Source organism: Metarhizium album (genome assembly GCF_000804445.1).
Source record: "Metarhizium album ARSEF 1941 chromosome Unknown scaffold_22, whole genome shotgun sequence".
In the NCBI taxonomy this organism is placed as follows: domain Eukaryota; kingdom Fungi; phylum Ascomycota; class Sordariomycetes; order Hypocreales; family Clavicipitaceae; genus Metarhizium; species Metarhizium album.
Genome location: NW_024467596.1, coordinates 219,381 through 243,831, shown reverse-complemented (window position 1 = coordinate 243,831; position 24,451 = coordinate 219,381). Strand labels below are relative to the sequence as shown.

The following is a 24,451-nucleotide window of genomic DNA, read 5'->3' as shown; positions in this document are numbered from 1 at the left end:
ACGGCTCGCGGTTGCTCGACGCTGATTGGCCGCGCTTATGGGCTGTGCTATTCGTGCTACCAACCCTATCTATTCGTGCTACCGCCCCACCCCGATTTTAGGCCTACACCCTGACCCGCCACGCCCCGCCATATAATTTCACATACATTGCCCTGGCAACTACAGAGTCTCACAAAAATGCCCCACAACAACAAAAAAAATTAGGCTGCAGCTGCGGCCTTTTTGCAACTCTACAACAACATCGCCAAATTGTACAATATTGAGCTCAATTTTGAACCTTACGATCACGCTAAAATACTGCTTTTCTTATATCTTCAATGGATAACAATTATCTACCTGAATTTACAAGTTTTGATGTCTTCCCTAAAGCACAGCCTGAACCCTTTTTTGATGACCCTAAGCCGCCCGACGATAAAGACGCCGCCCGACGATGAAGACGCCGCCCGACGATGAAGACTCGCAATACGGTCGAGGCAGCGGTCGATAGACGCTGTAAATAACACACAAACTCAATCAATAAGTAGACAAGCCACAGAGCAAGCGGCAGTATCAGGGTCGCTGCAGATTCGATGGATGACCCCTTGGGAGCCCGGGCAGCGCCCTCAGAGGCAGTGGAACAATTGACGGCCCGGGCAGCGGAACAACTACGGCCTGTGAATGTGTGCACATTCATCAAAAACACCGGAAATCGCGTTTTTAAGCGATTTGAGCGCTGCCGGCGCTCGCCCGGGCTTGCGTTGTTGAAAAAATAATAGATTTAATTTGAACACCAATTGAATTTCTGAAAAGCAGGCGCAACCATGCGGGTGTATGTGAAAATGTATGGTGGGGTGTGGGCAGTTGGTCACTAGGCTAAATCGAGCCGTGGTAGCACGAATAGATAGGGTTGGTAGCACGAATAGCACGACCCGCGCTTATTCGGCTAGGGCCAAAGACGGCAATTGCGCACGCGCCGCGCCCGATTTGCTTTGCTTGCATCACGAGTTTCCAAAGGGAGCAATGCCACGCACACACACCCTACTCGACGAACCCGTTTGCGCACCTGATGTGATGTGACGTTTGTTTGCGTGCCCTCCCAGTCGAGTCCCGGACCGATGGATGGGAGCATCACAGCAGATACGGGCTCCAGTCCCGCGTTTCCTTGTGCTCGCGCCTCGTCGCGGCGAGGCTGTGTGAAGGGCGGCGTCCGTCGTGAAACCACCGGCATTTCACTCCTACAACTCATTGTCGGTGGACTGAGCATCCGTCTCGTGCAGGGTCGCTTACTGGTTGGCGTCTTTGCCCCTTACAAAAGCAAAGGGACGTAGGCCACGGCCTGGAACGGGGGCGAACAGCTTCCAGAGGGAAAGCCAGAATGACGCGCCGCACATAGCGCCACCATGCCAAACGCTTTATTGCCCTAGTGCGCCTGTGCTTTTGACCGTCCAAATACGCCACATGTCAACGGTGTAACGTCCTAGCGCGTCGATACTTGGCCGTCAATCTGCGCCACCAACCCCAAGTGCCGCAACCACTGGGAGTTGGGTGCCACGGGGCGGACGGATACGAGACATTGCTGGTCATCTTGTCGAGTCCAGAGCGCCCCGTCACAAAGCCCCCTTGTGCTCTCTTGTCTCACGGCCCGAGCAATCGGTAAATTTGGGACTCCCCGCAAGGCCAAGCCCAGCGGCCGAGGCGTGCTGCTCGACGCCACCGCAGGCGGCACCGCAGTGCGTTCCTTGCAGAGAGAGTTTGGAGTTGCCGCAACGACCTACGTGCCGGTGTACCATGTATGGTGTATGCTGGAATGAATGATTGCGAGAGCTCGTCCACGCAGAGGCAGGGATGACGGCGCCTTGCACCCGGCGATTCCTTCTGTGCCAGTCAAGGTTGAGAGCGCATCGTGAACATGTATCTGTCGTTGCTATTCAGTATAGACTATACGTAATTAGTTTCGTGCGCCAGACCCTTGTACCCGTCCGCTCTCCATCCGCACGTGATGGCCATTACTCGCCCGTTTCAACAGGCCACCTATGTGCATAGTGCATCCGTCATACACGGTTCTGCGCACGTACATTGTCTGAATCAGGAACGTCTCAGTCAATCAATAGCTTCTTCAACGCCCCCGACGCTAGGGCGCTTTGCACGCTTCCAGATGCAAATATGCGGCCGTCCACCACACCAATATCGGGACATTTCCGCCCAATAGCGGCCGCCGCCATGCCAGAACCATGACATAGCTGGACCTTGTATAGATGCGGCACTCTCGCAAGGTAGTCGTATGAAAGCAGAAGCGTGGCCCCGGCCATGAGCCCCGGACGTAAACGTGTCGACATGCGTGTGGACCGGAGCCTTGGACAATTTACAAAATCAATCTCGCTGCCCGTAGAAGCCAGCCTCGCAAGCTACGTGCAGAAAGCAATCCCATCCGCATCAACAGTGTCGTGCCACGCTCTTCACAATGCTGCCGGCTGCGCGTCGTCTCGTCTTTTCCATCCTCTTCGTCGCCGTGGTCCTCGCAAAGACGGTGCATCTTTACGTCAACGCCCACTTTTTCCCCTGGGCCACGTTCCTCGTCTGCGTCCCCTTCTTCCTGGCCCCCGACCTGCTTGTCCTGTCCTTCGTCTGGTCCCTTCTGCAGCACAAACGAGGCCGACTTTCCCAGCTGTGTGCGGCCGTCTCGTGCCTCATCAGGTACACACCCCCTTGCGCTGTTCAAACCTGCCCGCATCGGCCACCGCCAGGCCTTCGTCTCCGGCGGACTGTCCCAGCTTAGATACTGACAGGCGCACTTTCTCGCCCGCGCAGCATCCCGACGTGTATCGCCGCATCGGCGCTCGTCAGCTTCTTCTGCGAGTCGGGAGTAGAAATCCGATGGGCCGATGCCGCCTCGGTCGCCTTTGACGCGGGCGCCAGGAAGGTCGCCTCGAGCGGGACGACCAACGCGCTGATGGCCTGCACCGCCATATTGGTCGTCGCCTTCTTCATCCAGGATGTGCTTCACCGCGCCGTGGGGGCCATCTGGTACCACGTGTGGCTTCAGCTGAATCTAGGCAAGTCGCCGGGCTCCGTCTGACCTCGTATGTCGTCGTGCCGCATCGCTAATCGTCTCCTGTCCACCAGCGCTCGAGCATACCCTGGGACGAGGGCTCTCAAAGATACTGGCGAGGCGGCACGGTCATCTTCTCCCCGTTGCCGATGAAAAGGCCAGCGTTGCCACCGATGCGGGACAGCCCGGTGCCAACTCGTGGCCGGGCGATGCCGCCCGCTGGGTTTGTTCTGCCGAGTGCCGGACTGTGCGTCACGTCGTGTGCTGGTGCCTCGTCGCCCTTGACCTCGTGGGCTGTTTGCTGTGCGTCTTTACGCTCCAGCCTCAGCTGCCGTACCGTCACACGTCCACGACGTTGCCGCTGTCTCTGCTGTCCGTGCTGGGCTTGAGCACGATGCCCGTGGCCGACCTGCCCGACGTTACGTGGCCGCTGCCGGACCTCGTGACGAGGCTGAACTGGGAGCTGCCAGACGGCCACTTCAAGGGGTGGGCGCCGGGCCAGGACAACGAGTTCATCCGAAGATACAACAGCAGGACCCCGGACTGGCTGCCGGCGCCGGCGCCTACCGGGTTCCGTCGCTGGGACCCGGAGTCGAGGTCGAGTCGGGGCAACGACAGCGTGACGGACCCGGAGCCAAGGTCGAGTCGGGGCAACGACAGCGTGACGGACCCCATGGCCGCCGCGGCGTCTCCGGGCTCGACATCCGACGGCCACCATTTTTACAACCCGGTCGACGACCCCTTGAGGATCAACAATCTCGGCGGAGACGTGCTGCCCGAGTTGAGGAGCGCACTGGGGCTGGATTCGGTCAACATCAGACACGTCGTGCTCATCCAGATGGAGAGCATGCGGCAGGAGCTGTTCCCGCTCCGCAACGGCTCCAGCTTCCACAAGATGGTGCTGCAGTCTCACGACAAGTCGTTCCGCCACGACGAGGTGAACCGCCAGCTGGCCCGGCTGGGTATCAACGCGCAGAGAATCACCGGAGTGCCGGCCAGCTTCGAGACCTCTGACGGGAAACCCATCGCGGTAGAATCTGACGAGTGGCACGACACGACGGACGCCGGCTTGGGGGGCCTCAACGTCGTTGGCACGCACACGACCTGCAGCTCGTCCATCAAGAGCCTGGCGGCCATACACTGCGGCGCCTGGCCCTTGCCCGTCGACTGGTCCGCGGAGTCGGGGCTGCAGAGCTACCAGCCCTGCTTGCCGCACATATTCAAGCTGTTCAACGCGCTCAAGGACGGAGCGTCCAACGCTTCCGACTATCGCGAGCACCAGTGGTATCCCGCGCTGTTCCAGTCCATCGCGGACGAGTTCGACAACCAACACGACATGGACAGGATGATTGGATTCGACCTCACCGTGACGAGGAAGCAGGTCGACGAGCGGAACCAAAAGGGGGAGACGGACGAGAAGGAGATCAACTACTTTGGATTTCCGGAGACGGCCATCAGACCGGACATCAAGGAGTACGTCAAGGCGGCGGTAGAGGGCAACAAGCGCATGTTCCTCTCCCACTTCACGAGCACGACGCACCATCCCTGGGGCACCCCGACGTGGTTCCAGAAGACCGAGTACATGGGCACGAAGCGTAGCGGGCTGACGGCGTCGCACGACGACATGAACAAGTACCTCAACACGATCCGCTGGAACGACGCCTGGATCGGCGAGATGATGCAGCTGCTCGACGACTTTGGCGTCGCAAACGAGACGCTCGTCGTCTTTGTCGGCGACCACGGGCAGGCGTTCAAGGAGGACGCCCAGGTCAGCGGCACCTACCAGAACGCCCACGTCAGCAACTTCCGCGTCCCTCTGGCGTTTTGGCACCCGCGGATCCCGCGCGTCCAGCTGGCCGTCAACTCGACGTCCATCAACATCTTGCCCACCGTGCTGGACCTCTTGCTCAGCACCGTGTCCCTGGGCGCGAGGGACGCGGACGCAGCGGCGGACATTGTCCAGGACTACGAGGGACAGTCGCTCATCCGGCCGTTTCAGGCCACGAGGCGCGGCCGTCGCGCCTGGAACTTTGGCGTGGTCAACCCGGGCGGTCGCTTCCTCGCCGTGACGTCGGCAGACACGCCGTGGAGACTGGTCCTGTCCTGGGACAACAGCGCCGAGTACGTCTTTACGAGCACGGGAGAGGACGGGCTGAGAGAGGACGAAGAGCTGCTGGGCTGGTCTCTCGACGGGCTCGGGTCCGAAGTCGAGCGGAAGCTGGGCGTGGACGCGGCCGCCTGGGTGCGCGAGGCAGAGTCTGTAGCGCAGTGGTGGGCGGTGGAACGCAAGCGACTGTGGCAGACGTCGTGAGGGAGCATGTCGAGGACGGCGGCGTCGCTCCCGTCCGGGCCCAGTTGTGGTTCTTGTTCCCGTGGGCGCATTGGACGGGGCGGCAGGGAATAGAGGTTATATAGAAGTGCCCAGCATCGATGGGACAAGCAGGGCTGCCCGATCAAAGCGGCGGGCAACCGCGCATCCAGTTGTAGTAATTTTGCCATGCTTTTTGCACGCTGCGCCCCGTACACGGATGCAGAAAAAAACCTTGCTCGCTCGCACGGGCCCTTGGGGGAAAGAAACAACAAAGTCTCTTCGCGCGTCTTCGCCCGCCACCGACGGCTCGTCTTATAGCCAAGGTTGTTCGATTTCCCCGTGCTGCGGCCCCTCCTTTCCCCTTTTGTACTAGCGGCGGGTCCGAGCGGGGACATGGAACGTGGAGGATGCCCCGAACGCCCGGCTCATTGGCGTCGCCGGCTGCGGGCGCCTGCGTCTCGTGCCGGAAGCCGAGGCACCGCACGCCGCCGCATGGATCGAGGCTGGCACAAGCAACTCGGTATTTCACTCGACGTGTCTGCTCGTCTTGAACCGTCGTCTGGAATTCCCGTCGTCGCCTGAGCTAGATTCCAGCCCGGGCAAACAAACCTCGTCGTGCACCCATCGCCCTCACTGCCCGTTCCGCCGACACGAGCCATCGCGTCCGCCCGGCCACGCAACACACAAGGTTCCATACCGCCGCCGACGACGACAATGTCGCTGCTCTACCTGCTGCAGGACTCCATCGTCGGCAAGTCCATCAGCGCCGCCGCCGATGCCCTTGCGAACCCCCTCGTCCCCGGCGCCCTGCTGCTCCTCCTCAGCCGCGCGCCCGAGGCCACGCTCCAGCGTCTCCTCGAGCGGGCGTCGCTCCCGCCCGACCACGGCCTCGCGCTCGCCAAGTCGATCCTCCGAGCGCTGCTCGCCGTCGGCACGGCGCGCCATGTCAACGCCAAGCTCAGCTCCATGGCCGCCAACTCGTGGCGACTAGGCGGCGCCCCCGGCTGGGACTGGCCGCGCGAGGTCGCCGTCGTGACCGGCGGCAGCAGCGGCATCGGGCTCGCCATCGTGCACAAGCTCGTCGCCGCCGGCGTCAAGGTGGCCGTCTTTGACGTGCAGCCCCTGCCGCCGCAGCTCCAGGCCGGCCCGCTCGTCCGCTACTACCGGTGCGACGTGACGTCGGCGTCGTCCATCGCCGACGCGGCCACCGGCGTGCGCCGCGACCTCGGCCAGCCGACCATCCTGGTCAACAACGCGGGCATCGCCGTGCCCAAGACCGTGCTCGACATCGACGAGAAGGCGCTCCAACGCATCTTCGCCATCAACACCATGAGCCACTGGCTCACCGTGCAGCAGTTCCTGCCCAGCATGCTCAAGGCCAACAAGGGCCACATCGTCACCATGGCCAGCGTCGCCTCCTTTGTCGGGCTCCCCGGCCACGCCGACTACGGCTCGACAAAGGCCTCGGCCCTCGCCTTCCACGAGGCCCTGCAGGCCGAGATCAAGCACGTCTACCACGCGCCAAACGTCATGACCACCATTGTCCACCCCAACTTTGTCGCCACGCCCCTGCTCGACGGCTTCAAGGGCCACCTGGCCAGCTCGGGCGTCAGCTTCCTCACCCCCGAGCAGGTCGCCGAGGACACCGTCGCCCAGATCTTTGCCCGCAAGGCCGGCCAGGTCGTCGTCCCCAAGGCGTCGGGCGCCGCGTCCGTCGTCCGCGGCCTCCCGCTGTGGCTGCAGGTCCTCATTCACAACTTCATGGGCGCCAATGCGAAAAAGCTGACGGGCAGGTAGACGCCGCGTGCTCGCCAGTGTGGTCGATACGGAGCAGCAGCGCTTGCGGCCGTCCGCTGCGCCGGCGGTGTCCGAGACGTCGTCGACGGCCGACATGCCGCAGGGGGAGTTTGTCCGAGCAAACGCAAATTCATGAAATTCGTGGTTCCTTTTTGTCCTGAAAGTCATTAGGCGTAGCGTCTCAGAAATCAACTACTGTCGTCTGTATTGCGATCCCCTTCCCGGCCTCGACGACCGGGCCTGGCCAGCATTTGCCCCCCTGCATACTCGTGGTCCCGGGTAAAAGCCTTGATTTTCTTTCCTGTCTCCTGGGCCATATCAGTGCGTGATCAACTGCTTGATAATGTAAAGACGTCTAGTCAATGAACAAGGGGAAACGGTTTTACCCCCAGCTTGTAATCTCCTAGAAAAAAAAAAAAAGGCCATACAGTACCTATACAGAAAGATGATTTATTACCTGGCTATGCAAGACTACGCCGTAGTCGATTTGGTCTACAAGTCTAGACGAGACCCAGTCACAGAAATCCTGCCCTGGTCGTGTCTAGGACCCCATCGTGTTCAGCCACCTTTCCAGATCAGTCGCCATTATTGAAACTGACATGGCGGAAGAAGGGACCTCGGCGCTTAGCAAGAGCTCGGCTCGGCGGATCGACCAGCCTTGATCGAGTCCTGGCCCTACACCTTGTCTTTGCGTGATTTGACCGTCGAGGACGCCCACGTTGATGACGAGCCACGACAGGCACCGGGGCTTCTGGGCTCGGCCTGTTGCCAACCTGCAGATGTGGCTGGGCCGGGACGACGTTGAAAATGGCGCCCAATACCGTCTCCTCGATCGACTCCAGGGACTCGACGCCCTGGAGAGTAGACGGCGGGCAATGACGGCACGTGACGATGGTGCCTCGACATTGGTCGAGCGTATGCATTGCTAGCTGATGGGCTTCACTTTCGCTCTGTTAGCTTGGACTATTCACGGCGAGAGGGCTGGCGATGAAGCTGCAGGCGGCGAACGGCGGCGAACGGCCCTGGAGCCGTGATGGCTGCTGTTGGCTATGTTTTCGTTGGGGGGACGAGGACTCACTCACGGTGAGAGGGTAGATTGGAAGACGCGGCGGAAGGCTTGCAGTCTGCCAGCAATGGCGGTGCCCCTCGGGTGGCGCGGCGCTGGGGGAAGAATGGTTCGTGGTCGAGACGAGAAGGATGCGATGAAGGATCACGGAATCCCATGGATGGTGGAGCGGAAGTGAGCCGAGGCGAGGTGAGGTTGCACGCACAACCAGTCACCAGACTCCGTGACCAACAGCATCCCGTCACTTCACATAACTACGTACTCGGTGCACGGTGTCGAGCCAACAGCCCAGAGCATTTCTCGTCGTCTGCCCGTGCATATTCGCTCCTGGTGGAGAGCCTGGTGAACATGGCGAGTTGTGAACGCTGCTGACCCTTGGGCCTTGGCCGTCTTCAGCTTCCTGTACGACACATGCCTCTCTTACCTGCGCCAGGCGAGCACGCCCGAGGTTACATTTTCACTCTGCACTGCGTCTTCTCACGTCCCCGCCATGTCTCGTCGGTTTCCACAGCCTGCCAGTCCCCGGTTTGGAGTTGGCCTCGTAACTACATCGTCACCTGGCCAGCCAACACGCAACACACACCTTGGCCAGCAAGCACACCCTGCTGAGGTTAACGTGGCCGGGGAGAAAAGGCTCTGGTCCCCTCTCTACATTCCCACATTCGGCTGCAGGCACGGGGGGAGCAGAGCGGATGCCAGACGACGCTCTTTTGAGTCTGTTCGGCGCCGTGATACACAGCCAGGGTACAGCATTCCAAGGTCACGCGGGTCGCATTTGATACGGCTTAAGCCACCTGGATATGGGCAGTCAAATACACGGGCCAGAAACGAGCGAATATCCATCCAGAGAACATCTCGTCATCACCACGTCACGATTTCAAATACGACATGTTGCATCAAGACGGCGACAGAAGAGAGCCCAAGTACGTCGTTGCTCAAGCTGACAAGACGAAGCCAAATCATCAAATTTACACCACAAATGCACGAATACCTCCTAGGAGAGAGCGTGAAATCTAACGTGTTAGGAGTGAGGTAGTCAGGAACGGATGACTCTCCTCCGAGCTGTAATACAAACTAATTTCTTTCTTCTACTGGTCGCTGCTCAGGAGACGAAGACGACAGCGCAAGTAGGTACTCGACGCGTCTACGCACCCGCATGTAGACTTGGGCCTCTAACGTTACACGATGGCGATTTTCTTGCTCGATTTCTCGGCAGTACGGCACTATGGGTTTGACTTGGGGGACTCGAAAATGTGACCCGACGGGACAAGCTCAATGTGCGCCGTACTCCTTTCACCAATCCATATCCCGTTCGTGACGTAGTAAACAGTGCCATGGGGCACTCCGGCTGGGATCTAGAGGCGGACTCTGGCCAGTCTGGCTTCCCCTTCCGTCGCCATGGTCCCGGCCCCCTGGGATAGGCACGCAGGCAAGCTCCCGTGGAGGTTCAGTGCATCCTGTCTGTCGGTGTGTGTTGGCGTCTCCAGATGCGGCCGCGGAGAAGCCCAGACCTTGGACTGCTGCTGCTCCTGGGCATTGGCGAGCGATGGCCTTTTGGTTTCTCGGACCAACATGGTACGGTTGGTAAGACCAAGGAGGTTGTTCACAAGACAAGTGCTACATGCCGTTGATTGTTGGTTTCTATTTTGTCCTCCAGGAGTGACTAGTCATCGAGTCACCTGAAATTTCGGCGTCACTTGAAATACCTCGAGAGAGCCAAGCAAGCCTTCAAGTCGCGGTAAATTTAGAATCTGGAGGAACGTGAGGGCAACGCTAGTTGGAAAGCATAGCAAAAGCGCTGGCTGCCATGAACAATGACTGAAATCGACTCCCAGTCGACCACAAGAGAGCTCACGTACTATTTCTTGGACGGTCAAGGCGTGTGCGCAGGTGGGTGTTGACGCAGGGTTGGATTCCCAACAGATCGACGCAGTCCACACGGCGGACAGCGCGCTCCGGATGGCGGCCAGTGTGATTTTGACGAGCCGGCTTCCGTTGGTTTCCTCAACTCCGGGGACATCATGCTTCCCCAGGCTAGCGGGCAAGTCAAGCGGCTCAACGTGAAGAAGGGAGTGAAAGAGAATAGAAGGCTGCGGGTTGCCCCGGGCCATCGGTAGAGCTAGCTGATGAACAGACATGAGCACGCGGACCATGCAGGCATTTTGCCGTCTGGAGATTCTTGAGCAGATTGAGGGAGACAATTCGCCACTGCAATGCACCGACAAAAGTTGTAGCCGACACCTGCCAAGTCTGAGTACCGAGCATCATAGCCAAGGCCGCCGAACCAGAAGCATATTCAAATCTTTTAAGCCGCGTGTTTTGTAACAAATGAGACATCAAGTCTCCTTTTGTACATGATCAACAGCATGCCATCACTTTTCCCTCTGTACGGTGCATCATCACTCGAGAAACTGCCATGGCAAACGGGGTTTGATTTGACTCTTTGACAAGGGAAGGATGAGAAGGCCTTGCGATGTACCGTGTCTGCCGTTCCGCCGTTTACAATAGGATCCTCCCAAGACTCAGGACTATACAGTCCTGCATACATGCTCAAATTCCCCATCGCCCGGCCCCCCATGCCCTTGCGCCCGGGCATCTGTTCACGTGTTTCCTCCTTCGGTGTCAGTCGCCAGCGCCTGGCTCCTTGTCCAAATCCCGTCAACTTGTCACGGCGGCGATTCGACAATGGGCGCGTCCTCAACATGAGTAGCCGGCTGCGAGGATGTAAAGCGCGAATTGAAAAAGGGAACCTGGCGAAAACCCTCGTCGTTGAAGAAAGTCTTCGCGGGAATACTGTAAATGGCAGACTGTGCTTGAAAGTTGAAGGGTAGAGTGACGGACTTGGAATGGACCGTGTTGACCCTGTAAGGGTCAAATCCATCATCGATCTCAATGTGATTGAAGTACGGAAATCCGTCGACCTCTTGGATTATGACACTTCCCGAGGGCATGTTTGACAAGCGGCTCTCGAAGGAGGGGAAGACCTCGTCCAGCTTAGTCAAGCCCTCGATGGTTGTTATGCCCAGTATCCGGGTGATCTGGAAATCGTAGTCGAGAAAATAGGAAGCAACCCTGGCAAAGCAAGCCAAGTCCTCGGGCAGTTCGATTTGTTTCGGCAAGGAGCTACCGAGGGCCGGCAGAAAGAAGAAGAGAATCATAAAAAGAAGGCTGAGGTTGCCACCCCGCTTAGTGCGCTCACACTTTGAGGCAGTGAGCCGTCGTGCAGCGTACACGACTAGAGTTCCCGTCTTAAGGCTGTAAGAATCCATGCATTACGGCTCGTCGGTGGCGTCCGAGTTCCGTGAATATAGGTGCCGTCTAGACTGTTTCAGCCAGAGCTTCTCTTCAGTATCCTGCCAGTCGTTCCAACTACACTGATGCATGTAGTCACGTTAGTCTGGGGGGCCGTGGCGTTTACCGAGCGCCAGGGAAGCACTCCCCCCTCCTACGTTAGCAGAGACAGCCTTGTGTGCGCTTTCGGGCTGCCCTCACCCCTGAGGTTACCCAGGTTCGGATACGTTAGCCAGTCGTCTGGGTATACCGACTGGCGGCCACATGGAGTAGGGCTATAGGGGCCAACTTCTTGACCGAGACGCCCGCCTGCGTGGGCCCTCTCGAATGCTCCAGGGAGTTGCCGTAAATCAGCATCTTGTCCAAGTGCAGGGTCTAAGGTGTCGAGATTCGTGCAAGGCACCAAGGACGTGCAGTCGACAAGACGTGGGGTTGGTTGTTGATTCGAAAAGTATAACCTGGCCACGGAAGAGACCATATAAAGCTCCCGGGGTGGTCTTCCACTCACTCATCTTCGCAATACGCATGTGGTTGGTTGCCGGAAGGATATCAAGCTTCTCATATCAAGCCTCTTACATCAAGTTTCTTGCAATGTCTTTCTCCAGTAAAAGGACGGGGTGGTTTGTTCAGGCCGCTTACCCGCTTGAAGAGCCCGTCTAGGATTGCATTCTCAAGCAGTGGAAGTGCCGCGTTGGTCGGCGGCGCAGAGGGCTATGCCCGCATGAAAGGCGTCAATGTTCCTTGAATGGACCTGTGAGCTTCTTGATCCCGATGCTTTCTGGCTTCTTGTATCTCGGCAACGTCCTAGAGGCGGTGGTTGTTCCCTAGAACTATGCCCGACTAGGGACGCGAAGAATGCATGGATCTTAAAGGCAATGTCTGTTGTCAAGGCCAACGGTAGGGCAGCTCCGGCTCAGGGCTACCGATGGCTTTATAGTTTTTTCGTTTCTTGGCACGACGCTTTCGATGTGATGAGGCTTCTGCTCTTCAATCACCATCCTGGGGGCAACGGATCGTTTGTGGGAAGCCAGATGTCACAAGACGCCCAATGGCCGCATGCTTGTGTTCGCGCAGATGTACATTGCGTCGCTGCTAGGCAGTTCCTATTTTTCCCGAATGAATCTATCGGGAATTCATTCTCCGTCGCAGCTATTGGCGGAAAGTGTTGTGGGCCAGAGTTTATAGCAACCCAAAACTCAATGTTTATATGCCCCAAATCAGTAAATGAAATATAGAACATGTCTCGTATGATATTGCATGCAACCATCTCCCATATGTCTCTAAAACATGGCGCCATTCCCCACACTTTCATGATTAATCATACTAGTCTCCTGCTGATATCAGTTGCCAACAGCCCCCAGCTTCAAGAATCAAGTGATTCAGAGACACAGGTTGGAACATCTTGAAGCCGACTGTGCCCGAGCCAATTCTTGCCCCAAATGATACGTTATTTCGTTTAAATGGCATGTAGAGCAATGCGCGCGAAAGCCCTCCAGCGGAAATCATTCCTCGAAACTATTACTTACTTGCGGTTCTACATCCAACAGCTCAACTAGTCAACATTCGAGACTGGGCAAATGCTATTGAGGAATCCAGACCCCAGGCTGGAGCGCTCTCTGAGAGCCTGTATCTGGCATTGAGGTAGAATCGTAGTGCTGTACATGGTGAATCGACCCTTTTCAATAGGGCAAAGGCAGATCCATCCGGCATAGGTGAACCGCAAGCCCGGGGCATCAGGACCGGTAAATGCCGGACCACTGAGAACGGCATTGATCCCGGTAGACCGGATGAAACCTTGGCTATGCAGTAAATTGATGACTAAGGTTGTACGGATATGTCATGTGGTTTTCTCCCCCCTTCGTCATCGTCTCTGATGCCCGACGCCTCGCAGGCTCACATGACCATCCCTCACCTGTCCCCCGTTCAACGGACACACATACTACATCCATTGCGCTCATGGGAATGGGATTTTGTGATGTATCATTTCCAGCACAATACATGTGACAAGAGAGTATGAATGAATCTTGTCGGAGTTGTATGGTACCCCAGTGCCTGAACGCTCTCGTCATTTTGCAGTCGCCGGACCAATGCTGATAGGATTCTGGCTCATTTGCAAAGGCCGGCCGAAAACTACTCGGGTACCACGAGATTGAAGATGTCGACAAAGCGTACAAGGCTGTGACAGACCCCCAAGGACAACCGCGTCTGCAACTATCGAAGCCGCCGTCATCACAGACTCTCGAGACCCGCCGCCGCCGCCGTTCCCTTTGCCTTGGCCTGTACATGCCGACCGGAAACAGCAGTAGCTGCGGTAGAAGCTACGCTTCAAATCGTGTCCGTTACACACTTGAGCCGCGGTCCAAGTTGCCCATGGTCCCTGGGAACGCCGCAGCAACCTGCCCGTACGAAGAATGCTCCAACTTGCATGGCGTTTCTCACGCAAGTTTGTCACCTACACGGCAGCCTGTGTCCATCAAGCCGGAGAGAGTTTTCAACTGGCGAAAGACTACTGTTGCAGGATAATGCGCGACCTGTGTGAACGTGGCGGTTATCTGTCGCAACCCCTTCGCAAGCGGCGCCACTCACCCTACATGCCGAGATTGGCCGTCCAGTCCTCACCTCTCTGCACGATGATGGACGCCTCGGGGGGAGTAATGCTCAAAACACGTGTTATTCAGCTGTTCTTGCAAGCAAGCAAGAAAGGTTGCTGAGGCAGCATACCCGTGTCTATGTCTGGTGCTTGCCGCACGAATAGCATCAAAAACCGAGCGTGCCATCACCGGAACAGGTTGGATTGACGCACGGACCTGATCGTGAGGCATTTTTATTGTGAAAAGGATTTCTTGGCACAGAGGGAAACATTTGGTTGCGAAAGAGAGAAAGGAGATAGGAGACAAGAGCAGTGACTTGCTCCTCTGCGTCATCCACGTGCGGTTGAGAGGGTACACCGTCAAAGTGCGTTTCCCCAGCCGTCTCTGCCGTGTCTTCAAACTGCCTTTTCACGGCGCCATGGTTTCTCAACAGCGTCCCATGCTCTGGCATGCTTGTGTTCCCCAGACGGAACCAGTTAAGTAGATCTTGGCGCGAAGACCACTCACTTCCCTTGAGATATCAGCATCTGCCCCAAGCCCTGGCGTCTGCCTCGCGACATGTGCACCCAGTGTGGGCTGAGTTTGCAGTCTTGCATTGGACGCTAGCTTGCCGGCGAAAACTCAATTCCAAGCAAGACTAAAAGTACATGGGCGTTGAGTTTATAATGTCCCTGAGCTGTCCTTGTTTCGTTTATTGCCTTCTTCACCTCGAGCATTAAGATACAGGTAAGGAATTCTTTTTTCCTGATGGATCCGATTTCGCATTATCAAACACCAAAACGCCGGCTTTTCGAGTACATCCTGGACCACAATGAGTCTTGCTGGCAGCAGCATCCTGATCACGAGCAAATCGAGAAAGCTGTGGTCTCTGAGTACAAGCAACTCGAGCCCAAAATGAGCCCACCACACACGAAACTCGCCCAGTATGTGTTTGTGGGCATGTTCGCTTCGTACGCCTACTGCTATGGGCGCACAGAGCAGGTCATGGACGTCGCCAAGTACTTGATACCCCATACGTATATCGACGACTGCATTGATAGTACGTTGGACCCGGCCACGGCCGAGGCAGCTTGCGCGGGTCTTGGCAATGTGTTTGGGGAGAGTCAACAAGTCGGCCCCGAAGCAGGCGTCGACCCCGAGCACTTTAGACGAGTTGCGAAGCTCTTTCGGCGCGACAAGTGGGACGAGGACGCCTACGAAATAATCAAGTCATTCTTTTCCAAGTACCTTGACGCCACGACGAGCCTGCGAGCGTACGAATGCCGGGACAGAATCCCGACCATGGATCAGTACGTCGGCCTCCGGCCGCATAATGTGTATATGCCAGCCATTCACTTTATCAACGTGTACACGGGATTCAAGGGGAAGAAACTGCATGTCAGTTCCTTCCGCAATCGGCGTGTCCTGGCTACCGTGATGCTGAGCTCGTTCAACGTTGCGCTGTTGTTGGATGTCATTCTCCATGCCGGCCTGGAGAGGCCCGACGAGACCAAGGTCGCCAACTTGATCGCCGTGGTCAAGGCAGGCCAAGGTCTTGATGACATGCAGGCCGCGGAGAAGATTGGCCGAATGTTTTTCGAGAATGAGACACTCATCGAGCGCAGCGCTGCTGAACTGCAGCCGCACTGGCCGGTGGAAGCCGAGGCCATCATGCACACGCACAAGTCCACGCTCTTCTGGGTGTGCCGGGCGGAGAGCAGGTACATGAAGGGGTCGAGAAGGCCAGTTTGACGTAAAGCCGTGCGTGCTGTGTGCTGCGTGCTGCGTGCGAAGGGAACTCGGTTCTAGCCAGCCAAGAGATGTTCTGTTGGCAAGTAGTTGCTACCGGCCGACTCGTGCCACGCCACGACTTGACCTTTTGGGTTACGAGTCACGAGTCACGAGTCACGACTGCAAGTGCCGACTACGCGAGGAAGGAGCTTGTTGAGCAAAGTTGTTTAGTATTCAAAAGAAGAAAGAAGCAACCCAGCATGTGCTCCGTGATTGGTTGCTTACATACAGTCCAATGCCCCACATTTTTGTTGATTCTGCCCTTGGTCCGTCGGCGTGCGAGTCGACCTCGCCATCATTGATGCCTGTTGATGCCTGTTGACGCCTGTTGACGCCTGTTGGCATCTCCAGCTCGGTCACAAGCAAGCCTGGTGATGAGCGCGATGCCCAAAAGGCACATTGCTTCCATTTCCACAACCGACGTGGCGGAACACGATGCGCACGAGGCTTCCGGCGACGCATCCGACAGCCCACACAAGAATCCGCGCCTCATGTCGAGCGGCGCCCATCCGCAGTCTCATGCCTCCTCGGCGAAACGGCGCATCACATCTTGTGCTGCTTGTCGCAGGCAAAAAGTTTGGCCGCACCAACTTGTCACCCGGTGTCACGGATCGTAACCATGGGGACTGACACAAGACTGTCTTCACGGCCGCTTTAGATCAAATGTGAGCTTCTGACGGAGCGTCCGCCGTGCGAGAGATGCAAAAGGCGCAACATAGAATGTGTCATCAACACCGGCCTGCGCAACTCTATTCTTGACCACAGGTATCCCGCGCCTCTTCGCCTTCTGCCCCTCATCCTTTCGCTTCGCGACGCTGAGTCCTGACGCTCCCAGACAACTTGCCGTTCTGGGCCGAGACTTGGGCAAAGTCCATGCCACGCTTGAGACGGTGTGCCAGCAACTGGGCATAGAGTTGCCAAAGCCTTTGGAGTCGGCCGCCCTGGGCAGTGTTGGCACCGGATCCGGCATACAAGACGAGCATCTAGATGACGGTGAAGAGGGACTGCTATGTGAGCCGTCGCAACACACCTCTCCATCTGCTGTCACTGCTCCCATCGATGCCTATCTTAGCAAACCCGAGTCTGAAGCTGGTGCCCGTGCCCACGGTCCTGCCACTGCCTTGTCCTCGCGTCCGCACAAGAAGCCTGATCTTATCAGCAAAGGGCTGGTGACAGTTGAGGATGCGGACGTGTTGGTCAGGCACTACTTTGTCGAGATGGATCCGATCCTGTACGGATTCGCCCACACGCACAGCACCGCTCACGGCGTCAGAGACGCGTCTCCGGCCTTGATCGCCGCCATCTGCACAGTCTCATCTCTTTACCTGGTGGACTACGGCCATCTGTTCGAGGCGTGCTACCGTGAATACCGGCATGTTGTGGCCACAACTCTCTTCGAGCGCCAGGACGTCGAGCACATCCGCGCCTTGCTCATTGGGTCGTTTTGGCTCCCCGGCGCGTCGAGGATTCTCCTCTGCGACGCCGTGAGGCGTGCCGGTGACGTCAGGCTCCATCGGCACATCTTCAAATCTATCAATGGGCCATGGGAAACCCCCACGAGCCCCCCGAATGGCAACGTCGACCAGGCTCAGGCCCGCGACCGCGTCAGGCTCTGGTACGGCATCTTCATGAGCGACCAGCACCAGGCCATCCTCAACAACCGCGAGTGCCTCCTTTCTCTTCATCTGGACGTGCTCGACAGGAGACACGAGTACCTGCAGAGCGAGGCGTGCACCAACCACGACCTCCGCCTCGTTGCCCAATCCTCATTGCTACTGATCATGGCGAGGATGAAGCGCACCTTCGGGTCCGAGTACCCTGCTCCGGTTCTGGCATCGCGCGCAGCTGAGTTTCCCCGGTTCTGTCTTGAGCTGGATGGGTGGATTGATGAATTTCGCCCCAAGTTCCGTAAGTCGTACGTGGCCGCGGCCCACGGCGTGGATGACGAGAGTCTGACCTTGGCGTGTCTCTGCTAGATCCGGGCCCAGAAATGGGCAAATTCCCGCCGTTGGCATTTCGACTCCACTACCTCTTTGGCAAGTTATATCTGGGACACCATGTGTTCCGAGGCCTGCGAGGAGGATCGATCCCCGCGGCGCTTCTCACCGCCGCCCGGATGGCTTACGACGCTGCCGTCGCTATCTTCCGCATGATCCTGGATGCCGACGGCCTCCTCGGCAATCTCTGGAGGGTGCCTGGCTACATCCACATCATGATATCGTTCGCCGGCCACCTGCTCCTCGAGCTATGCATCAAACACCGGGACCAGCTGAAAATCAGTGTCGAGGACGACTACCGCATGCTGAGCGCCGTCGTCTCGGCATTGGCCGAGATGCGCCTCACGTGTGCACACCCGCTCCGCCGCGTCGCGAATGGTCTTCAAAAACGACTCTTCGAGTTTGCCGCCCAATACGGTCAGGAGAGCCTGGTTGACAAAGGCGCCGACTGGCCTCACAAGCACGCAAGAGACGCCGCCATGGCCGCACCAGCATCTCCGGGGAGGGCCTCGCAAGAGCCGCCGCCAGAGCCGCTCTTTGACATGGGCGCCACGGGTATGCCCAACGATTTTTTCTTCACTGACTTTAGCGACTTCACGTTTCAGGATTCCTGGGTGGATTTCACGGGAGTGTAGAATGGCTCGTCACCTTTTGCGGCGCCGAGTCCGGCGCAAGTACAAGATTCGTCTGTCGGGTTCTCGGATGTGCAGGTCGAAGCAACAACCCGCGGCCCGGGATTGACGGCAGTGCCCGCGGAGGCTCGATGCGAATTGAGCACATGAGAATTCAGTATCATGCCTCTGTCAAAAACGCTAGGCCATAGTCTACCCTTGACTCTGCACAATTGCCCACTCTGCCACTTTTTTGGACGACGACTTTTGTGGCGATGCCGCGGCGAGAAAGAGCCACAATGGATCTGGGGTTCTTGGAGAAGTCAGGTCAACCAACCCCAGACAAAAAGTGGCAAGAAATTCTCCGAGTCGTCCAGGCCAAGCCTGCAACAAATAGGACGAAACTGGGCCGTCGGGGCGGCTCGCGACGGAGACTCACGTTTCGTTATCGGTTATTTATGGGCCGAAAACCTGGAGCAGGATACGTCGCGGCTCGGACTACATTCGTCTTGCCTTGTTGTATTCGCAAAACAACCGGAGCACGAGCAGTCTCCAAGCCAGCGCCAAATACCTCCATTCTCCGCCTGCCCTTGCAGAGCGGGTGGCCATGCTTCGCCGACGGCAGTTCCGGCATTGGACGTGAAGCGGTCATGGCTGCCGGCAAGGCGGGAGCATAGCAAATGTACGCTGTGGCCATCAGTGGATGGATGGATGGATGTGTATTGTCATCATCACACTGCCAAGCACCTTTCAAGCCCAGGGATCCAGGTCGTGTCACACGGCCCTTGCTCGTCATTGGCGGTCTCTGTTATTTAACGGAGAGAACCATGGTTGCCTCTCAACACGATGGTTTCCCGCGGCCGGGATCGTCCTGCGGCCGCCGCTGGGGCCGCCGACATGCGACCAATTTTATGCTTCCTGTCAAATCGTTTGCGCTGTTCACGCTCAGACAGGCATTGGGGCTGGCCATGGCGCAAATGGACCAGGGGTAGCGGCACATTGAGGGCTATTGATGTAGCCGGGCGTGGGACGTGATAGTAGCCAGAGTCCACCAGGGCGACGGAGCATTTCCGTACAGAGAAGTTCAAACACAAACGACCCCAGCCGCGTGACCTGATGCAGAGAAATAGAAAACGCACGCTGCACTGACGAGTGGCGGGAAGGCTTGGAGGCTTGGAGAAACTTGTGCATACCCCGGACAAATTTCTGTGGATGGAGGGAGCTCGGTCGTCAACTTGAGGAGGGCATGAGATGTGCCACGGATGATCAACGTCTGGCAAAGCAAGCCGCTGTGCTACTGGGCCAGCTGAAGCCGTTTGTTGTGGAGTTGGTGTTTTGCTGTGCCATGTCTGACACTAAGATGACGATGCGTACGATCCGAAAAGCCCTCTGGTTATCGGCTTGCAACGCGAAGAAGAAAAACAGGGCATGTCATGGCTAGCCGCATTGACCCCAGCTGCTCTCGCTATGATGCTCATAACTTGCCTCGCCCATGACTCTCGACATCGGGGCCGTTTCGAGGGCGCGGCACGGCAGCCGTCACCGGTGCGCAATGCCAAACCAAGTGAAGCAGTCTTGTCAGAGGCCGTGTCATGGACGAGGCGCAGCCGTGATGCCGGAAAAGACTACATTTGAGCCGGTGGCATTGACCATGGGAGGGAGGGCATATTCCGTGCTGATACTACATACTACTACGACGCTGAGTAGATGAGCCAAGGTTCATGGCAACCCGCCACTCGTTGGGATAAAACAAGACTCGGACCTGCATCGTTCATGCATGTTCTGGATCCATATCTCAAAGTCTGAAAAAATTTTTCATGTCCGGCCGCCCCCCGGACTGCGTACCTTCTCCCTCATATCCTCGACATCACCAGCACATCACAGCCAGCGGTCGCGACCAGGAACGGCGTGCAGGATTCGTTGGCCATGAAGAGCCGTTAGGCGCCTTTGATCGAGGACACATGCCGGTGTAATACTGCAGTCAATCCGACTACACGACGAACTCGCTCTCCGTGCCCTCGTTCCGACCATGTTGGCTTCGATGCACATGGAGTCTGGTCCGATTGTGCACCTCGCGGCACATGCTGTCAACATCACGCAGCTGCCAGCTTGCGCTGTGAGTTGCATTCCCACGATGTTCTTCTGCTGCTGCTGCTGCCGGACGGGACGCGACGAGCCAGGCTCGTTCGACAATGTCTGGTCCGCCTGGGCGAAGGCTAACATGCATCCATCCATTCACTCGACAGTGGTCGTGTGTTGCCGCAAGATGCGATCTCACCAACGTGGCTTGCATCTGCCAGAACGAGGGATACCGCTCCGCCATGGGCGCCTGCATGTTTCAAGCGTGCGGATTGTCAAACGCGCTCTGTAAGTGCTCGTTGCATCCGCGGCCCCGAAACTTGAGTCGCAGACTGCAACTGACGACGCCCCCTGCACACGACGACGCAGTGTCCAAGAACTTGACGTCGACGTTGTGCAACGAACCCGTCCGAGACAACGGCCTCGTCTTCACCGTCGTCAACTTCCTGCTGGGCAGCCTGGCCTTTGGGCTCGTCATGATGCGCCTCTTCTTCAAGCAGTACCTGAGTGCCAGCAGGAGGCTCGGCCTAGACGACTGGACGATCCTCGCTGCCCTCGTGCTCGGAATACCCAGCGTCGTGATCCAAGTCTTCTTTCTGGCCCCCAACGGCCTGGGCAGGGATATTTGGACGCTGGACATGGCCACGCTGCTCGAGTTCGGGCGCTACTTCTACGTCATGGAGATTCTGTACCTGACGCTCATCACGCTCGTCAAGGTGTCGCTGTCCCTGTTCTACCTGAGCATATTCCCGGGGAACGTGATCCGCCGCCTGCTCTGGGTGACGGTGGCGTTCCACGTCGCCTCCGGGCTGGCCTTTGTCCTGAAAACGGTGCTCCAATGCACACCGGTGGAGTACAACTGGGAGAGGTTTCGCGACGATCCGCCGAGGATGGGACGCTGCGTCGACATGAACGCGTCGGGATGGGTCAATGGCGTTGTGGGCGTCGTCGCCGACATTTGGCTGTTTGCGCTGCCGCTCACGCAGCTGAGGAAACTCAGACTGCATTGGAAGAAGAAGGTCGGCGCGGCCATCATGTTTCTGACAGGAGCCATGTAAGTCCTTGCCTCCTCGGCTGACGTCCCGTCTCGAACGTGCGCGCAAGGCTGATTTGATTGCGCGGCCAGCGTAACCATCGTGTCCATGCTCCGGCTCAAGTCGCTCGTTTACTTTGGAAACTCGTACAATCCGACCTGGGATCAGTGGAGCGTCGTCTTTTGGTCGACGATTGAGGTGTCGGTCGCCTTTATATGCGCGTGTATGCCTGCGTTGCGCCTGGTGCTCGTGCGCATGTATCCTCGGACCTTTCGGTCGGATTCTCCCGTCACGTCGTGGTGTTGTGTGTCGAGGAACGCCTGCAGGTGCAGCAGCAGCAGGTCACGTGTTGCAGGCCAAGGCAGCGCAAGCAACCTGGCCGGCTTGTCTCGATCAAAGCTGTTGCCGGACCAAGAAGGCGAGCTGGGAGCCTGGGATGGCAAGGTCCGCATACGGCCTCTGCAAGCGTTGCCCGCCGGCGAGGATGGCACCGTCGAGCCAGCGGCGACATTCCAGACGTCTACCTACCGAGCGGCCGCGCGGATGGAGTTTGGAGACGGAGAAAAGGCCAGCACGGGTTGAGTGGCCATTGGTGCCTGGAACTCGGTTGCGCCTCTTCCGTCTGCGCCGCTGCTGAAAGAAACGACGTGCCGGGAGAAGGGGCGCATGTAATTGAACAGACCTCCAAGGCAATGCTGCTATTCGCGACAACGATGCCCTCGTCTTTCCCCGATGCAACGCATTTGTCTTTTGGTGAGCCTGAAACACGCAAAGCGAATCGGAGCGGTGGGCGGTCCGACCTTGTCCACCGACAATGTCACCCCGAGAGAGCCGGGGAATTGTATTCGTGCTGGCTGCCGTGTTTTCATTGTCTACCGGCCATGCGGCTTGCAAGACCGGTCCCTTGCGATGGACGCTGGAGATGATTTGTTCAGCCTAGGATGGACCGTTGAGGACAGTCGAGCAGTCCTGTGTCGAAGGTAGCGCCATTGAATTCCGAATGGCAATGTAATAAATACGTCTTGCACACATACGTCGGTGCGCCTTGCTCCGGAAAACGCACAGCCTGCCGGGGGAAGCGGCAAGCCATGAAGACGGCCAGGCGAGATAAGATTTGATTGCAAGGAATGGGGTATTATAGTTTCGACGCGACTTGCAAAGTTGCTGACTCGTTTCATCCCAAAGTCACGTTGGCTCCGATAATGGCAGCGCTCCGTGAAACGCCGGTCGTTGCACTCTGGCCGTACCATGACGACGCTGCGATCCGACCAACCGCGGTTGCCCGTCGCGGTGCGAGCTGGGCGCACCGAGCAATTGGCATGCCCTTGTGATTTGGATCCAATTTGTTTCGTTGGGGCCCCCTCTACGGTCGCACATTAGCTTGCATCTGCAAATGCTGCTACTACAATTTTCCTAATTTGCATTCTGCTGATTTGCTGCAGCACTACTTAAAAAAAAATATCTTATAGATATAAGTTATTATTATAATACTAGTAATACTTAAACTTAAAGAAGCAACTTGCTAATAAGCTTATCTTTAAGTTAAAATTTAATGCTATAAGTCTTCTTTAGTAGAAATAATAAAAGTAATAATTAGAACTAACTTAGAAATAATTCTAGGATAGCTAGCTAATTTTATTCCCTAGGGAACTATTCTACTATTTTAAAGTAAATAGTATACTATATAATTAAGTATAATACTAACTAGATATATATATAAATTAATTCTTATTTATTTCTTATAAATATAGTAATATATAATTAAGTTATTACTTTAAAACTATTATATTTAATTTTATAAAATTAACTTAGAGAAGTACTACTTTAAAGATAATAAGAAGTAATTAAATAATAACTTAGCTTATAAGTTGCTATAGAAAATAGTTTAAAACTAGTTATATAATAATTAATATTTATTTTATATAGAATAGTATTTAAACTATATTAATAGCTAAGCGCTATTATAAATACTATATAAGCCTATATAGTAAGGCGTAATGCCTTCTAAGGTAATTTCTATTTCTACTTTTATACTACTAACTACTACTACTATTACTACTACTAATACTATAGTTTAAACTATATATAATAAAGCTGCTACTATTAATACTAAAGTAGTAGCTATAGTTATTATATATTACTAACTAAGAATAGTATATATACTGCTTAAACTACTTATAAAGTAATTAAAAAAGAAATTAAAACTAATTTTAATAAAATGCTACTAAGCTGCCTACCTAGTTACTCTTACTCTTGCTCTTACTCTTGCCTCTGCTCTTGCTCTTACTATTATTATTATTATTATTATTGCTATTACTACTACTACTGCTATAATTATTATTATTATTATTATTATTACTATTACTACTGCTGCTACTGCTATTATTATTATTATTATTATTATTACTATTACCTCTGCCTCTACCTTTAAGCTCCTCTCTCTCTCTCTCTCTTTCTAAGAATAAGAAGAATAAGAATAAAAATAAAAATAAAAATAAAGTTAAGAATAAGAATAAAGATATAGAAATAGTATAAACTACTTACTAAATAATTATAAACTAGTTAAGAACTAATTCTAGCTAATAAAATTTACTTAGTATATTACTAAATAATATACTCTTTACTATATAGCTACTATACTATAAAGATAGCCTTTTTATAATTACTAAGATATACTATATAGTAAGTTTCTAAAGGCTTAATATAGCTTATAATATTTATATATTTATTTTATATAGTAAGTTAGTTAAAATTAAAATTAAATTAGAAATAATTTATACTAATAGCTATAAAATACTTTCTCTCTTACTTTAACTAGTTTTATAAAGTTTAGAAATATTTTTATTAGTTTAATTAGTTTAGTTAGTTTATTTTTT

At 55.4% G+C, this 24,451-nt stretch overlaps 7 protein-coding genes across 7 annotated transcripts; 6 read left to right on the top strand and 1 right to left on the bottom strand.

Moving 5' to 3' along the window:
• Positions 1 to 2,440: 2,440 nt before the first annotated feature.
• On the top strand, positions 2,441 to 3,055 carry MAM_06601 (sulfatase domain-containing protein; the record flags this gene model as incomplete). Its single annotated transcript, XM_040825399.1, has 2 exons — positions 2,441 to 2,673; positions 2,788 to 3,055. The coding sequence occupies 2 exons, from the start codon at positions 2,441 to 2,443 to the stop codon at positions 3,053 to 3,055; spliced, it is 501 nt and encodes a 166-aa protein (XP_040676610.1).
• Positions 3,056 to 3,422: 367 nt separating this feature from the next.
• On the top strand, positions 3,423 to 5,339 carry MAM_06600 (sulfatase domain-containing protein; the record flags this gene model as incomplete). Its single annotated transcript, XM_040825398.1, has 1 exon — positions 3,423 to 5,339. One exon carries the CDS (start codon positions 3,423 to 3,425, stop codon positions 5,337 to 5,339), a length of 1,917 nt encoding a protein of 638 aa, XP_040676609.1.
• A 714-nt stretch (positions 5,340 to 6,053) lies between these two features.
• On the top strand, positions 6,054 to 7,136 carry MAM_06599 (dehydrogenase/reductase SDR family member 8 precursor; the record flags this gene model as incomplete). Its single annotated transcript, XM_040825397.1, has 1 exon — positions 6,054 to 7,136. The coding sequence occupies one exon, from the start codon at positions 6,054 to 6,056 to the stop codon at positions 7,134 to 7,136; it is 1,083 nt and encodes a 360-aa protein (XP_040676608.1).
• Positions 7,137 to 10,868: 3,732 nt separating this feature from the next.
• MAM_06598 (uncharacterized protein) lies at positions 10,869 to 11,471 on the bottom strand (the record flags this gene model as incomplete). The annotated part of the gene is made up of 1 exon (XM_040825396.1): positions 10,869 to 11,471. One exon carries the CDS (start codon positions 11,469 to 11,471, stop codon positions 10,869 to 10,871), a length of 603 nt encoding a protein of 200 aa, XP_040676607.1.
• Positions 11,472 to 14,831: 3,360 nt separating this feature from the next.
• On the top strand, positions 14,832 to 15,815 carry MAM_06597 (Terpenoid synthase; the record flags this gene model as incomplete). The annotated part of the gene is made up of 1 exon (XM_040825395.1): positions 14,832 to 15,815. One exon carries the CDS (start codon positions 14,832 to 14,834, stop codon positions 15,813 to 15,815), a length of 984 nt encoding a protein of 327 aa, XP_040676606.1.
• Positions 15,816 to 16,289: 474 nt separating this feature from the next.
• MAM_06596 (uncharacterized protein) lies at positions 16,290 to 18,486 on the top strand (the record flags this gene model as incomplete). The annotated part of the gene is made up of 3 exons (XM_040825394.1): positions 16,290 to 16,467; positions 16,620 to 17,762; positions 17,831 to 18,486. The coding sequence occupies 3 exons, from the start codon at positions 16,290 to 16,292 to the stop codon at positions 18,484 to 18,486; spliced, it is 1,977 nt and encodes a 658-aa protein (XP_040676605.1).
• Positions 18,487 to 20,491: 2,005 nt separating this feature from the next.
• MAM_06595 (CFEM domain-containing protein) lies at positions 20,492 to 22,157 on the top strand (the record flags this gene model as incomplete). Its single annotated transcript, XM_040825393.1, has 4 exons — positions 20,492 to 20,578; positions 20,709 to 20,829; positions 20,911 to 21,595; positions 21,668 to 22,157. The coding sequence occupies 4 exons, from the start codon at positions 20,492 to 20,494 to the stop codon at positions 22,155 to 22,157; spliced, it is 1,383 nt and encodes a 460-aa protein (XP_040676604.1).
• Between the last annotated feature and the right edge of the window lie 2,294 nt (positions 22,158 to 24,451).